This window comes from Sebastes umbrosus, chromosome 8 (genome assembly GCF_015220745.1).
Source record: "Sebastes umbrosus isolate fSebUmb1 chromosome 8, fSebUmb1.pri, whole genome shotgun sequence".
Taxonomy (NCBI): Eukaryota; Metazoa; Chordata; class Actinopteri; order Perciformes; family Sebastidae; genus Sebastes; species Sebastes umbrosus.
In genome coordinates this window covers 17,031,331-17,048,259 of record NC_051276.1, presented here as the reverse complement: position 1 = coordinate 17,048,259, position 16,929 = coordinate 17,031,331, and the positions used below count along the sequence as shown (strand labels likewise).

General features: G+C 45.2%; 1 protein-coding gene across 3 annotated transcripts in view; it reads left to right on the top strand.

Annotated features, from left to right (window-relative positions):
- setbp1 (SET binding protein 1) overlaps positions 1–13,307 on the top strand; it is a 36,919-nt gene extending 23,612 nt beyond the window's left edge. For 2 of the 3 annotated variants that reach the window (XM_037776918.1, XM_037776917.1), the window contains exons 4-7: positions 249–2,189; positions 2,295–2,502; positions 2,614–3,673; positions 8,449–8,954. In XM_037776918.1, coding sequence (XP_037632846.1) covers positions 249–2,189; positions 2,295–2,502; positions 2,614–3,673; positions 8,449–8,954 — 3,715 coding nt within the window. Of the gene's footprint in view, positions 1–248; positions 2,190–2,294; positions 2,503–2,613; positions 3,674–8,448 lie in introns of all 3 variants that reach the window. The other variant, XM_037776919.1, reaches the window with a different exon arrangement.
- The last annotated feature ends 3,622 nt before the right edge of the window (positions 13,308–16,929 follow it).

Sequence of the window (16,929 nt, the reverse complement as noted above, 5' to 3'; positions counted from 1 at the left end):
ACAATTTTGATTCAAGATAGGTAATACATTACAGGATATCTTATTGTATAACACAATTTAAAAAAAAATAATGTAATCAGATCGACTGTCTAAGTATGGTTACACACAAAAAATAGTAACTGTTCTGGTAAATACTGGTACTGGTACATACTGGTACTGGTTGTATAGTGTTGATGAAATACAAAACATTCTATCTCTCTCCCCTTGTTCCACTTGTCATATTTTTTTCTCTGTATACATCTCTCCAGGGGGAGGGGGTTGCAAGAGGTCAGTGAACAGCTCTTTGGAAACATCAAGAGGAAGTACGGCAGGAAGGACTCCCAGAGGATGCTCTGTAATCCCCACAGTGCTGATACACCTTGGGGAAGACAGCCAGAGAAAGGATCGGAGAGCCCGACTAATTCTGAGGAGAGGCAGAAGTACAGGCAAGAGGAGACAGCTGAGCGGTTCCATGAAGAAAGAGAGGAAAGGAGAAAAGAGGAAAGAGAGCGAGCGGGTGCTGGGAGGAGAGGAGATGAAGAAGACAGAGGGATGCCAATGCTGACAGAGGAAGGAAAAGGAAGAAAGAGGCGGAGGAGGCCTTCTTTTGACGAGTCATTTTCTGTAGAGGAGCGATTACAGCAACGACAGGACTCTGACACTACAGAGAAGCACCAGCCCGGACCCCCAGAACCCAAAGTAGCACATAAGATGGAGACTCACAAAAACGATTCTCGACTCACAAGTCACGCTGATGTCAGTAGAGAGAGGATAGAAAAAGCAGAGAGAGCAGATAAAGGGGATAAAAGAGAAAAAGGAGAGAGGGTAGACAGGGCAGAAAGAGGGGAGACAGTTATTAGTGGATCTGACTTAGAGTCAACAAATAGAATGAAAAAGAACCCTGTGGGTCGTCCTAAGACCAGCATAGACACCCTTAAACACAGGGGGCCTACTCACAATCACATCAACAAAGCCAATCTGAACACGAACCCCAGACTCCCTAGCCCAAACCCCAGCCCCAGCCCCAGGGCTAGCATCAGTCCCAGCTCGAGCCCTAAACCCAGGGCTAACATTAGCCCCAGTCTCAGCCCTGGACCCAGGGCGGCCTTGAGTCCTAGCCCAAGCCACAGCACCAGCTCCACAGCCAGCTCCAGACCAACCAAGGCCAAGGACAGATGGTCTTACCTGAAAGCTAAAAGCCATGCCAGCCTCACGTCACCCCAGAGAGACAACCGGGGTAGCCCCTCGACCTTAGCTGACCCCCCCTCAGCCTTCCCCATCACCCCCTCTAGCCCCCTCTACACCAACACTGACAGCCTGACCGTCCTCACACCCATTAAGAGGAAACGAGGACGCCCGAAGAAACAGCCACTTCTAACAGTGGAGACCATCCATGAGGGCACCTCGACCTCACCTCCAAGCCCACTGGCACAGGAAACCGCTGCAGGGCTAAACCGTAGGAGGAAGACACACGCACTAAACACATTAGTGCAAATGGCCTCCAGCACGACCACCAGCGCCAATTCTAATAGTCTGAAACTAAAGCGTGGCAAGGTCCCCTCCAGGCCAGTGAATAAGATGAAGCTTGGGAAAATGCAGAGCATCCTGAATGAGATCCTTTCAGGGTCCAGTCAGAACGGCACTCTGGCTCTGAAATCATCTTCTGCCCCTGTAACCTCAGCTATGAGCGCCATGGCGTCCACCATCGAGGCTCGGCTGGGAAAACAGATAAACGTCAGCAAGAGAGGAACCATCTACATTGGTAAGAAGAGAGGGCGGAAACCCAGAGCAGAAACCCAAGGCTCCAACCCTCCCAAAACCACTAAGGACAAGCCCCCTCTGTCTGTCTCCACATCCAGTCTCTATGAGAGCCCTGTAGTGCCTTCTGCCACCTTGTCTCCCAGCTCCAGTGCTCCATCCATAAGAACCAGCCACTCTGATGCCACTATGCCCAGTTTGCAACCCATCTCAGCCCTGCCCTCCAAGCCACCTGGCAGGAGCTTCCTCTCTGGAGGATGGAAACTGTCTCCTCCACGCCTTCTGGCTAATTCACCTTCCCACCTGTCAGAGGGGGCATCGGTGAAGGAGGTGACGCTGTCCCCCATCAGCGAGTCCCACAGTGAGGAGACGATTCCAAGTGACAGCGGGATTGGGACAGACAACAACAGCACCTCAGATCAAACTGAGAAAGGCCCCGCCTCTCGACGCAGGTACAGTACACTGCAACTACACAGCTTTAACTTTCTTGAATTTAAATGCTTTTTTTTTGTTTTATATTCAGACTGATTTTGTATTTCACATTGTGTTTCATACAGGTACTCATTTGATCTGTGTGGGTTTGAGTCTGCGGAGGCAGCAGCCCTGGAAGCATCCAACAGAGGCAGCAGAGCACGCTGTGAACGGCAAGTAACTGCTGTTGACAACTTCCTGTCACAGCAGGAAAAGAAGCAAAAACATCATCGACGGAAGAGGAAGTGCCTACAGAGCCGGGATCATCTTCACTTTCTCTCTGAACTGGAGGAGGTTAGAAACACTGTCATAAATCCTGTGTGTAATCTTTGACCAAACACTGTAATGTGTGCATTGTATATGGTGTGTTTTTCTAAATGTTTCCTCTTTTCCACCTCCCTGTAGGTTGTGGTAAAGCTCCAGCAGCTACGAGTGTCTCACAGACGATACACCTGCTACCCCCAGCAGCCATATCCCTCCATTTTCCGCCTCAACTTCCATCATTACTATCCTGTTACCTACGACTCCTATCCCTGTGACTCCAGCTCATACTTGCGCAGGAGCGCCGATCTGAAGGCTAAGAGGAGACGCGGCCGTCCAGCCAAAGCCAGCGAGCCAATCACAACGAAGCTGCCTTTTGTTCAAGGATATGGTTATCCACTGGCAGGGGGAAATTACTATGCAGCACCGTATGCGATGCCTTACGCACCTCCTCTGAGTCTGGGCTACTTTCCCCCTGCTGCACCATTTTACCTGCCCCACCACTCGCTAGGACCTGCACCCCCATCTCCCTTCATGAGGCCTGCTGTCCCGCCTCCCAAGGCTTTCCACTCCAGTGGACACTCAAAGCTCCAACCAGGGGCCAAGCTTCGCAGTGCCAGTGGCCCACTCCAGGGCCCCTCTGTAAGAGGAGATGGCCTGGGATCCCTGGGCAGTGGCAGTGCAGGCGGTCTTGCAGGGGTTCGCCTCCATAAGAGGAAGCACAAGCACAAACATAAGCACAAGGACGAACCCCTCCTTTCACTGCGAGACCGGCAGGAGTTGGGTGGGCTCTTCAGCGGAGCTAAGACCAATGCACGTCTCAGCATGCTGAGTGACAGGAGGGACTTGGCCAGTCAGGGCCAGCATCTGGAGAAGCAGAGGGCCAGTGGTAGAGGCTCAAGCCTGGGATCCAGCTTAGGGATGTTTGAGTCGGACCAGCTGTCCACACACTCTCTCTCTGACAGCCAGTTCCACGCCCGTCAGACTCGACAGCCAATAAACAGCTTCATGAGCAGCTACAGTAGCCAATCGCAGCGGTCAGAGTCGGTGTCTGACCTCTTTTTGGGGTCACGGGAGGACGAGTTTGGAGGGAGGAGCAGGAAGACGAGGCTCACTGTGTTTGGAGATCAGGGCTTAATGTCATTCCAAACTGCCAGGCAGGAGCCAGGACAGATGACCAACTGCTCCAGTCCCTCCCTCACTGGTAAGAACCACTTACATTAGGATTACCTGTTCATTTGTAAACTACATGGTGTATTTACAAAGGAGAGCACTGCCCTTTAGTCATGATCAGAAAGCATGACAGCAGGAATGTTTTTTTCTTTAGACACGGGCAGCACGGTATAATGTAAAATGTATCGCTTACTTTGATGATGTGTTGGAGGTTTGAGGTTAGCCCAAACTGCAATAACTGCCTGGTGCTTGCTTGTCTTTATCTAACCAGTTCAATTGCGGCTAGACTTCCTGTAGCTACCTCACAATAAAAGCCAACCATGGTTCACCTGTGGACAGCTTCTGATATAAAGCATCAGCAGGGAGTGTTGGGCTGACATAAACATTAGCTTAACACAGCAATGGACCTCATTACAGATCCGATTGCAAGGCAAAGGAGGGCAGATCATAAAACAGTGAGACGCCTCTATGTTAAAGAAATGTAGGAACAGGAATATATTAGTGAAACAAAACCACAACTGACAGTGACTTCTACTGTACACAGGAGATAAAAAAAAATAATAATTGAGAGCTAAACAGAGGTAGTGTCTTAGAGCGCTTAAACAAGCCATAGTCTGTTTGGCTAGTCCGAATCAGAGATAAATACTTTTGGTTCGTTTTCTATTTAGTCTGGTTCCGTTTCACAGTGCACAAATGTGGACCAGATAAAGAAATTAAGTTGCTGAGTGGTGTGTACGGAGCAAATTTAACTTTTTCATCTTGAGAGCTGTCACTTCTATGCAGGGAATCGTGGACTTTGTTGAAGTTTTTTCACTTTCTGCAGGATTCCAAGTCCATCCTCTCCCACTCATGTCGTTTATCTGCGTCCATTTCAACAAATAGCCGCACAGGCAGCCTGCGTGTTGGTTCACTTGGAAACGATCCAAGACCATCTCTCACAAACGGTCTCGGACCGGTTGTTTTGGTCCTTACCAGAGTACGATTACTGCGTTCACAACTGCCCAAAGGAACCACACCGGGGGTTGAACTGCACTAGATTTTGATGAGACCGGACTAAATATTTGCTTGTGAAAGCGCCCTTAAAAATTATTTTTAGTCACCTGCGTGACCACAGATTTATCCAGTGAGTTTAACATGATGTTAACAGACATCCACTGCTCCCTGCAGTGAGGGAACACAGGATGTGCATACCGTTCAGTTAAGCACAAGATGCTACACTTATGCTTTACTGTAGCATCTTGGCGTTACAAGCCAGTTATGTATAATCTTAACCTGCCAAGGTTTAAATCTGTTAAAATAGCCAAATCGGGAGCATGTTTGCAAAAATAATTGTTGTCCAATATATTATTCTGTTCCCTAGTGATAACGGGCTCGTTATTTGCTGGCGTAGAGATGTAAACACATATTAGTCAGCGTTAACAGGGTTTTCCCAATTTTAAATGTAGATGTCAGGGTGATTCCTATTTATAAATACAGTATACTATTTACAGCAATATCAGGACTGAGAGCAGACAAAGAGGCAAGGTAGCCCCAAATTCTCACTCCCAAACTAATGTGTATTTTGGTACATTCTGTATTCTGCTGTCTTTGAGCACATCTGGCTGGGGATAGAGAGAACGTAATGCATGGATGGAGACGACTATAATTCACCAATCTCTCCTTCCTCCCCTCCCTCCCTCCCTTCCTCCTCTCCTGCCAATGCCTTTGCCAGAGATATATTATTCACACAGTGTGATTTATTTTCTACAGACACGCCGTAAAAGGCCCTTGCCTGTGTTAAAAGAGCTGGCTGGCAGCCAGGGGTTTAATGACTGGGGCCTAGTCCAGTGGCGGGGAGGAGAAGCCAGGGGCTCAGTTAGAATACACCCCCCACCCCAGGGGATCCAGGACGGATGACTCATATACACACTACCCCCCACCCCCCCACCCCTCACGATATCCCCCCCCCCAGTGTTGTTATGCCTCTTCTACCTTCCATGTCATTCCCTTTTCCCCTTGTGCTGTTTCTGCACTTCTTGCCCTTGCTGTCCTCCTTTTGCCTCTCTCCCACAATCTCCACATCCATACGTCCCCTTGTTCCTCCTCCTCTTCCTCCCCCTTCTATCTCTCTTTCCTTCTTTCCTTTCTCTTTCTGCTTTTTCCCTCGTCTCCCCTCCCCCTCGTTCGCCCATTACCCTCTCTTTTCCCCATTCTCCCTGCCCCTCCTCTAGCATGACTTACTGCCTCACTTCACAGCTTTAGCCCAATTAAAACACAGGCGCGCATGCATACGCATGCATGCCTCACAAGTCACAACCATACATGTATACATGCACGCATAAACCCACTCTCATATACACACATATACCTACACAGTAAGATAGATCCCCATCCATAAGCTGATACAGATGCTAAATTTATATTATTGTCTGAGCATGCAACTATGAGTTTGTAAATCTTTCCTCAATAGAACTACTTTGTAGTGATTTAATTTTGTATGCATGTACAGTGTATAGTGTCTGTGATTGTGTGTGTGCGATTCTTAGCTAATCAGCAGGTCTCACTGCAGCTGACAGCAATCTCTCACATGCATATATGCATACAAGCAGGTCATCTTCAACTGAATTAGTGAGAATCATTTTCTTTGTGTCACATGACTCGTTCAAACACATGCATGCACTTTCATGCAGAGAAACACTCTCACTAAATGATGTACATCAAGGATCACTTTATCCTGTCTGAAACCTGGTCCGTGAGCATGTATCTCTGTGTAGTGGTGACTTCCTATTCCACAGAGGAACAGGTCCTCAGTGCTATACGGCCCCTCACACTGCTGAAGGTCACTGGTTTTATGTTCCGTGTATGCAGCTCATAAATTTCTGCTACTTTGTAGTGTGTGTGTGTGTGTGTCTGTGAGAGAGACAGAGAGCTGAGCGTGTGCACACTTCTGTGCAGCTCATAAACTACTGCTACTTAGTGCTTTCTGCATTAGACTAATTTCACTGTCTGCCCTGAATTCTTGAGCAACAATAGAGTGAGATGTTCCACTGAGTTTTAAATGGAGGGCGGTCAGGCCTCTCTTTATCTTCCCTTACTCTTAGTTCATTAGCAAACACCTTACCACGGAGCTATACACGCAGAATTTCCCCTCAACATTCCCATTTAGTTTCTTTAAATGTAAAAACCCATTGATTTAGTATCACAATATATTCTGTATCTGCTTGTTGCAACATTTTAATACACAAATTATTCAAACCCAAGATGCCACGTTTTATAGGTGTGTAAGAAAATATTGATACACAAGTATCGAAATACTATGTTTTGTGATACAGTATCAACTCTCAAAAACACTATCGATTTTTAGAGTTTACATGCAAAGATTTGTGGCAGACAGTGGCTCAGATTACATGAAAAGTAGTGCTATGATGTTGGATGTTACAGGGACTTTGATAAATGCAGATCCCACTGTTCTTATTGCATAAAAAAGTAAACTTTTTTACACAGATTTTATACACATGGTGGTGTGTTCTTTATACTATGAGTTTTCCTAAAATTAGATTTGAAAAAATCGCAATATATCGCTTTGCTAACGGTATCGCAATATATTGTAATATATTACATGATACGTATCATATCACCAGATTCTTACCATGAAACAAATAGAAATATTCTAAATGTGTTGTGCACCACGTTTTAAACATTACCCTGCAATTCAGCCCCGCCATATTTGTAGTATAAAATTCAGAGCTGATTGGGTGTATTGCAGTCATCATGTGTTAGAGCGCTGCAGAAACCTGCGACATTGTATCAGCAGGATTCTGGAGGGAAGGAAGAGAGGAGACAGTTAGGGAATCCAGGAATAGGAGTAAAAGCTCAAGAAAGAGAGACCAAGCATGTTGTGTGCACACTGCTTGGGGACTGGTGTCTGATTGTGCTTTTCCTCCATTTTGGCTGTGGCTCAGTCTGAGCCCCGGGAACAGTGCCCAGGCAGAGAGGAGGGAGGGAGGGGGGGAGCTACGATACGGGACAGAGATGGGAAACAAAAAGAATGACAGAGATGGACCAAAACCAGGAAGCGGTTTCTGAAATAGAGACGGAAATGAAATGGTGCAGTGTTACCAGTTTAATTGAAAATTAGAGAGTAGCATATTGCCGCTTATGAAGAGTAGAGTGGAAAAGAGAATGCGAGTGATGGGGAAAAGGGGAAAGAGACAGGATCGAACAGCGTGTAAAGGGCATGCTGCCCAGTTCACCAGTGTGAAGGAAACAATATGGCTCCAGTTTCTTCTGCTCAGCCATTCTGAACTGCTGAATTCATTATTTGTGCACGTGCGTGTATGTGTGTGTGTTTGTGTCTGCGGGAGTACGTGCATGTGGATAAATGTGTCGATATGTGCGTTTGTATTTGTGTGTTTGGCTTTTTGGCAGCCTGTGCTCCAGATGCACAGGGTTGTTATTGTGTAGCGACATATGAAATGGTTGAAGGAGACATTTCTGTGGGTTTCCTGCTAGCAGAATGGGATCTCCTTCTCTCCCCTCTCCTCTCTGCTCTCTAGTAGACAATTACAGGATAGGATCTGCTCTCCTGGCTCAGCTGGGCTTTGAAAGGCTTACATGAATATGTCAAAATTAGCAGGAAGCTCTTGAAGCAAAAAAAAAAGACATTCTCACCATGAGCTAAATTGGCGTGATGTCTTTCCTGGCCTTTCCAAGGCTGCTCATTTTGACTGACATGCCAGCATGAAAACTCCTTTCTCTTTATAGACTTTGCTATTTATTTACCTTGTGATGTCTCACCTCACTCATGCCCACTCTCTACTCTTCCAGATGTTCCCACTAAGCGGAGGTATAAGCGACGCGAGGTGGAGCAGATCCAGAAGGACGTGAGAAGGATGCATTCTTTGAACTTTGAGCATGTGCAGAAGATCCTCCGTGCCAAGCGCCTGCAGCGACAAGCCAAAACAGGAAACAATGTCGTCAAAAGACGGCCTGGGCGGCCCCGAAAACAGCCCGTAGAGGAATCAGAGCCGACTAATAGGAGGGTGGAAAGTCGGGCTGATGGTCGGAGTTTGGACATGTTGGCCGGTCGGAGAGTTGATGGGAGGACTCTGGGGATGCCTGTCCTGGAGAGGTGTGATGACCTGCCAGGTAGGCTGAGCCTCAGGCCGAGCTTGACCCCCGAGCCTCTGGAGTTCTCAAATCACGACTCCATCTCTGCAACAATTGAGACCGTGGTGCATCAAGCGCGATCTGTGCCTCCACTGGCCAAAGGGGGGAAACGCCGAGGCAGGGGCCACAGCAGGGACGAGTTATGGGCTCCTTCCGGTCAGTAGACCTGCAGGAGAGAGCAGCTCCGTAACCCAACGGAGAGCAGTTCATATTGGAGTCAGTGCTGTTTCAAATGCAGTGCCCTTAATTCTGGGACTCCTTGGTGCACTTTGGCTTGTTTCTCCTCTCTGATGTGTGAGGACTACAGAGGGTCAGCGGAGGAGCAGGAGGAGGGAACACTTCCGGTACCATCCCTCTGCTTGCTGAACCCAACCAGACATGAGCCTTTCAAGGATTCATTGGACCTTCATTTACAATGGCACTATATGGTACTATTTGATACTGAATCTGATGCTATAAAAGTGTGTGGTACTTATGATAGTGTAGGATATTATGTGATTCTTTATGTATCTGATACAGTGATGTGTATGGTACTTTATGATACTGTATCTGAATGTGGCTTTAGCCATATATTTACCAGCAAGGGGAGGGGGAATGGTTAATATTAAACTGTGCAGCTCTGCTTATTTTTGCCTTTCTGAGGATGCTTGTCAAAGACATGTGGGATAAAACAGCAGTAATTAAGCCACCTTACCCTTTTACTTATCCCTGTGTTTTGCTCCCACCCTCATCTGTACCGTCGTTGTTTTCTCCCTCTCTCCGAGGAGTAACTGATACCCGCTGGCAGCTCCTCACCCCTGGTCCCCCCTCCTCGCTCGACACTCACCCCAATTCTTTAGCCCTCCCTGGTGCCCGCCGCTCAACTTCATCTCCCTTTGTCCTCTCATCTACTCCCAAATCATGTTTTACATCTCACATTGCTTGTGCTCCCTCAACCTACCCACCTGTCTCATTTAATTCTCCCTCCCTGCTCAGGCCTGTCCTGAGCAGTGACATAAAGGCAATATGGTGGATGAGACTGTCCCAGACTGTACATAGAAACAAAGTCCACTGTTGCCTGCCTTGTACAATGAGAACCAGCTCATACACATGTATACACGGCATACAGTATATCAAATAGAATTGTTGTACTATAGACAATGAAAGTTGTGTATTGTTTTATAACCAAAAACAGACATGGGTGCGACTCAAAACAAGTTTGTTTTCAGACAGAAAGAACCGCATATATTCATTCATACACTCATTATTGTGTTTGTATCCAGGGGGCATTGCATACAGGAGGAATATCAGGTGTGTTTTTGGTAAACCTTAAAATTGGTTTATTGCACTATGAAAAACCCATACACTTGCATCAATCAAATGCAGCACTTACATGCTTGTTCCAGCCTTATGTTTTGGCCTTCGATGGTGTGGATATCCATTCCAGAGAGCATGCATTATTTTAATCAATTTGTATATGCAGGCTGCGCAGCCAAAAGCGTCAAACCGAAGCCCTGAAGTCTGAATCGTGATTGGACAGTTCAGCTGAAGAGGGCTCACAGTCAGTGTTTTGAAAAGCTAATCCCAGTCTTGTTACTTAACATGATTTTCAGTCCATATCCTTGGAAATATTTTTTTTTAAAGTAAATCCAGTATTTAGATTTAGAAACCAAAGTCTCAGTATTCAGTGTGAGGATGTATTATTTAAAAGAATCTAAATCAGAGTTTGACAAACTCTCCACCATGTTGGCACCAATGTAAAGCATTCCTATGTGCACTCGAGAATGTAGCCATCTTGGATATTTCTGTGTCAATATGTCAAGCCTTTGTTAAACTCTATCTACAGTATCTGTGGCTTTGGGTAGTGGTTGGTATTTTCTCAAATAAGTATTTCAGAATATAAGCAATGGATCAGTGTTTCTTTGGTTTTTTGTTTCAGGAGATTCAGTTTTCTTTGGGTTGGGTGGGATTCTCAGTTGCAGCAGTTCAACTTGTGCCTTATGTTTCTTTCTCTCACCAATTACATTTGACCTGAGAAGTATTAAGTGGCAAAGAGTGCCCCAGAAATTGACCCCAAATATTCATGATTGTGCATATGACGCATGTGTCTTAGTCACCAGAACCCTGACACTGCCTGTGTCCCTTCACAGCGTCCATAGTCAGCATCCTCTGTCTCCCAGCTTCCTCCTAGCGTTCTGACCCATATCATCATAACAGAACTAGAAGGGCTGGACTGCTGAATATAATCTGATATAACTGTATAGAATACACACCATGTACTGGCCTACATACTGCTTTACAGAAACAGAAAGGTCCACTGTATCAGATGTGTTTCTATCCAGAGATATTGATTGTACTCAATGTCCCAGATATAATTGAAGATCACTTACCAGTATTTAACCTGTTATTTAAAACAGACAACTGGTTATGTACTCGGCAAGGGAGGAACAGAGGAGGTTGCCATGGAAACCACGTTCTCCTACATTGTTGTTTGCTATGCATCAGGCCATGCCTGGCGATGACCTTAAAAGGAATTTTCTGTTCTGGGTCCACCCTTCAACAAAGAGAAATAAGTGGTCTTATTTACTGAATAAAATGAATTCATGTAACAAGAATTGTGAATAATACCAGTAATAATTTGTAATAAGTTGTGCAGAAAGTGACTATCATTTCATGAAAACTATAGTTACTGCAGCTCTATGCAGTACAGCCTTAACCAGATGTAAAACTACAGTATTGAAGTGTTTGTTGTAAATAGTGTTAGTATGTCCATCCTGCATGGATACCGGTTGGGCTCGGCTATGCTGGGACTGTCTCCGAAAACCACAGTAGACCTTCTCTCTCTATTCAGACTGCTCAAGACCCAAGAAAACAAAAAACTACTACCCTAACTGATTTTCCTATTCGACAAATTCTGCTGTACATTGACAGTCATCGTTCCAGTCCGTTAAACTACACAGAATGCTAAAATAATTTGCCTTATCACACCGTTAAAAGTTCTTGGGAGGATAAAAGCCCCCACTGTAGTGTTCTCGACCAAAAATAGGAATCCCCGCTGACTTGCAGCTATTTTGCCTGCAGCCAGTTGGGGCGGTGCAGTAGCATGAAGCAAGAAGGTTGTGTGTGTGGGGGGAGTTCTCAGAGGAAATAGCCAAAAATACACTCGTCCTAAAGTTAGTGTGCTTAACCTTGCTCTGCTAGATGACTTTCGGTGGGTCTGCAGTCTGTTGTGGTGAAGATGAGGTCTAGATGTGTGGTCCGTGAGGTGTAGAGACTACACGCTTGGCAGCTTACTCCATACTGTGGTCAGTCAGTCAGCGGTTTCTGATGTAAGAGTTAAAGACCCCAGGTGTTGTCTGTCCTGTCTGTCTCTCCTACCAGCCAATGCTCCGGTGCCTTCTAACACTGACAAGTATTGTCCTTATCCAGAGCTTTCACTCTAAACAGAGACTGCAGAGGGGATGTGGCTGTGAATAGGGTTCAAGGGTCACTGTTGTGTTGTATTTAGGACCAGTCTGGTCTGGACCAGTGGCTACAGGAGACCCCTGAGCACTGATGTAAGGATCTTTTACCTTGTCTTTGGTCCTACTAGCATCAAGGGCAGCGCAGCGGTGCTTGACCTTACATCAGTGGTTGAGGTGTATTTACTGAAGTCCGCACTTACCAGTTCACTACAGTGACTAGAATGGGATATAATGGCACCTAAATTTTGATCACCCCCCCGTTCCCTTTGTAGCATGCTGTGATGAGTGTCCTACACATGGAGTGAGGGGTCACGTGAGACAGAACCTCATAAATGTACATGTAGTCATCCTCACAGCATACGTTACAGTTCTAAGCTATAATGTTGTTCGAAGCTGAAAGTGCAGATGAAGCATTGAGAAAACCAATAAATGTACTTCTTTAGAGCACAAAGTGAGCTCTTCTAACAGTGTGGGCATATTTTAGTTTGTATACATAGTGTATTTGAACCTTTTTCTAGAGTGGGTTTCCTTTATTTGCATGCTCAACTTGATTGTATGCATAAATATTTTAGACAAGCCGAAAGTTGAATTTCAATTGAATTTGGAGCAAGACTTGTACATTGTTTGATATGTTTCTTTTTGTAATGAATTTTTTAATTCATGAAGCATTTTTGTACATTGTATGAATATTAAAAACTGCAAATATTTGACATATAGAGTAAATACTAGATGCGCATGCATATGCATATATCCTTCACAGTATGTATGTGTAAATGTACACATATATTTTGTATTTGCATTTGCTGGCATACAGATATATGTCTTAAGCACATATATACATGCAATATATATGTATATCCATGTCCGCTGGCATGCTTTTGGTCATGTTTATCTTTCATGATCTTGTAGGTTCTTTTTTTTTGTTTTTTTATTTCTCTTTCCTCAGAAAGAAAAGCTCATTCTTTTGCTACCCTTCTGTTGGCTGGCAGTGTTGAGCACTTATTAAGAAGAACTACAGTTGAAGTTGTTCATGTTATCCATTGTGTGAAATAATAAATGACTTTATTGACAGCTGATGGTGGCACATATTCTCTTCTTTCTGTTTATGACCGGATTTGATATTCTGATCTCTGAAAAACTGCTTTGTCACATGCCGAGATAAGGCCGATAAGTCATTTTGTGACAAGAGCCAGTTGAGACTTTGTATGCGTGTGTGTGTGTATGTGCAGCATGCATGTCAGTGTGTGTGGGAGCGAGATGACAGGAGGGTTTGCTGCACTGTTGGTGCTGAATGTCAGATGGTCTCGGTGAATGAGTACTACCCCACAATGTGTTCGCTATTTGAGGTTAAAAGAGAGGGAATCCTCTCATTAGATTATGCTACAGCCTCACTCACTCAGTCACACTTAGTCACACTCTCACACACGCACACACATACCTACACGCTCTTACTCTCGTACTTGTTCATTAGCCAAGCCTACATCTCTAAATCCTCCCTGCACTAGCCCATCAGTGTCTGCTCTAGGTGGGCTGGGCTGCAGGCTGCTCTGTTATTGGACGGAGCCGAGTGGGAAGTGCCCCACTATTGGCTGCTGCCAACTAGTAAAATTCTTCTGTTACCATGGTTGCAGGGTGAGCTGCCCAAATGTGTCTCAGTGTATCTAGTGGTGCTGATGGAACCGTTGGCACCACCGGTGTTATGCTGAAAAAAAAATCCCCCCTCTGATGGAAGTCAGGGCTGCAGCGGGACTGCACCCAAATCACTCTCTACTGATGCCTGTAAATGAGCCCACATGGCCCCACTTCACATTCAGCACAAGAGAGAGGATGAGATAGATCACCAGGGCTGTGATCACGATGAAACAGCACAGCAAAACACATCCTGCATGAAGGATGTACTGTTCAGCCGGAGCTATACACTTTAAGGGAAAAACAGGATCATCAATCAGATGTGCAATGTGTGGATTTTCTCACCAGGCTCAGTGTCAGAGGACGATTCTTCCAAGACAGTGTTGTCCACTGCACAAGCTCGAGGTACAATAGCTGCATAGAAACATATACAACACCATCACTAATGAGATGAAAGGTGGTGATGACTGAAAGATCCACAACTAGAGTGAGCGCACCATTCAGTGACATCATTTAACTGAAAAAAGGGAGCCTGGATCAGTATTACAAGAGGAAAATTCTGGCAATATAAAATGTTACGTGAAACATAAACTGCACATTTATATTTGTATGATATATTCCACCTGGTCAGTAGGTGGAGCCCCCATGCTGGACAAAAGAAATGGACTGAATTTAAACTGTCCCAGGTATTGTTTTGCTTTCTTGCTCCATGAGTGTGCAGAATCTTTTCAAACTTTCAGCTTTACATAACAATATTATGAAATCTTATAAATATTATCCTCTGTGATATCATTGTCGGGCAGAACTATTTCAATACAATTATAAAAGTGCATAGTAAAAGAAAGAAATATTTGCAGAATGGGATCAGTGTTATGATATGGTATCTAGAGATACAGATCGTAAAGGGAATGTAGTGGTGGAGGTTTGTCCTCACAAAGTGTAGGAGGAGGACAGGGCTTATAAATTGTGGTGTTCAGCTATGGCCTGTAGGTTTACTGTTCCCAAATTTAAACAACCTGCTTTTTATGGAAAATGTTTCAAAAATTTGGGAGGATCTTCCTCCCAATCCTCGGTGGAGCAGCCTCCTTTGGAATGAAGGATTTAGGGTCGAGGGAACGTCACAGAGTGTGCATCTAAAAAATGTGCATGGTCCCAGTTGACAAAAAGGTTGAATTCTATGCGTCTCCGTACGTCACATCATAGCTCCTGCTAAACGTTGCACTTGAACACATAAAGACTACAGATAATAGCCAGCTGACCATCGACATGCACGTATATTCTGAACCTGCATGAGAAAAACACAACTAGTCACCCCCAAAATTTTCTGAAAGACAAACGACACAAACCTGACACTGTCAATGTGTTCCCACATTATGCTTCGAATATGAACTGAGAATACATGTCTGGATGAAAAGCTACAAATAACACAGCAAAGTTTAGCTTGCTTTAAAGTTGTTGTCAGTCTTTGCTGCTCATTTGCTTGTAGAGAAGAAACGGTGATCCAGATTGGTCAAACAGCCCTTGATAAGAACCAACAAGAGGCAGCCGTACTGGACACAAATTCAATCACCAACAACAACCCAACAACAGCCCAATGACGGCCAGCTGCATCCCTAACATAGCTGCCAGCCACGCGTACGAGCTTCGCTTGGGAGCTTTGAAGTGTATCATAGATGGAGTGGGTGGGCCTTTGGTGATTATACTCTCAAATTGTTGATTCTTCCTCCCAAATTCTGCCCACTTCATCAAACCTGCATAAATCAGCGTTTTACCACAGCATATGTCCTGGTAGCACATTCTGGAAGACAAAAGGACAAGTTTGTGGAAATAAATCAGAGCCTGCTTTGTTGTTGCTGGTCTCTGCCCAATTTTGATGACAAAGTACTTTAACTCTCCGTCTGAAGTAAAACTGTCACAGTTGTTTGTGTTGACTTTAGGCAATTCATCTCCATCTCTATGGCAACGAATTCTCCTACATGTATGAATTATTTCAAAGCTCAGCTTTGTACCTTTAGAACTACAGTAGGGTTTTACTGTTATTTCTGGTTAGCCCTTTGCGTGGTGTGAAGTACACAAACACTGTGAAGCCTCAGGAAGTCTACAAAAGTGTCTATGCAGCATCATATGTTTTCCTTGTCTGCTGTAATTTTTTTCAGGGGTAAGACCAGCACCTATTCCTATGGGCACAGAATTTTCATCCCTATTGTGAAATATAAAATTAGTTCTTTATAGTCCTCAACTGTGAGTGCTTGATTTGTAGTGCTGCAGTGTCCCTTCAGGACAAGTGCAGAGTACAGAAATAAGACTCTCAAAAGTGAGAGTCTTCTTTTTGTACCTGCGACCGATAGCCGAGTGGTTAGGGCAAATACCCTGAGCAACGAGTCCCCGGGTCGATTCCCGGTAAAGCTGCTTGATTATGGCAAAAATCATAATCACGATTATTTTGGTCAATATTGAGATCACGATTATTTAACACAGCTACTCATTGACTTTAGAAACATCATGCATTTAGAAACAACAAAATTTGGTACAAAATTTGAAGCTAGATCTATGACGAACTTTTGTTTTGAAGCTCTTGATGTTGTTAGTGTTTCGGCTACCGTTAAGGTAGCAACCCCCCCACCAGGGGAGGGGATACATGTTTTGGTGGTGGAAAGGAAACCGGAGCACCCAGAGGAAACCCACGCAAACACGGGGAGAACATGCAAACTCCACACAGAAAGGCCCTTCCCAGAACAGGGATCGAACCCACGACCTTCTTGCTGTGAGGTGACAGCGCTAATTGTGCCACTCAACTTTGTGCTCTTCTAAACAATTTAATCATAAACACATTGGTTCTATAGATATGAATGGTGATGACATGGCAAAAAAATTCATCGCCGCACTGATGACAGTCCATCCCGGTTGACAGGTTGACAGTCGCACTGGGAGCTCCGTCCCTCCCTGCAGGGAGAGAGGGCATAGCGAGCACTAAGCTGCGATGTCCAGCCGACCGAGAGCCGGTCGTGGCGCACCATCAATATGCCCGGCGAGGGTCCAGCCAGCCCTGGGGAGGGTTCCCACGAGG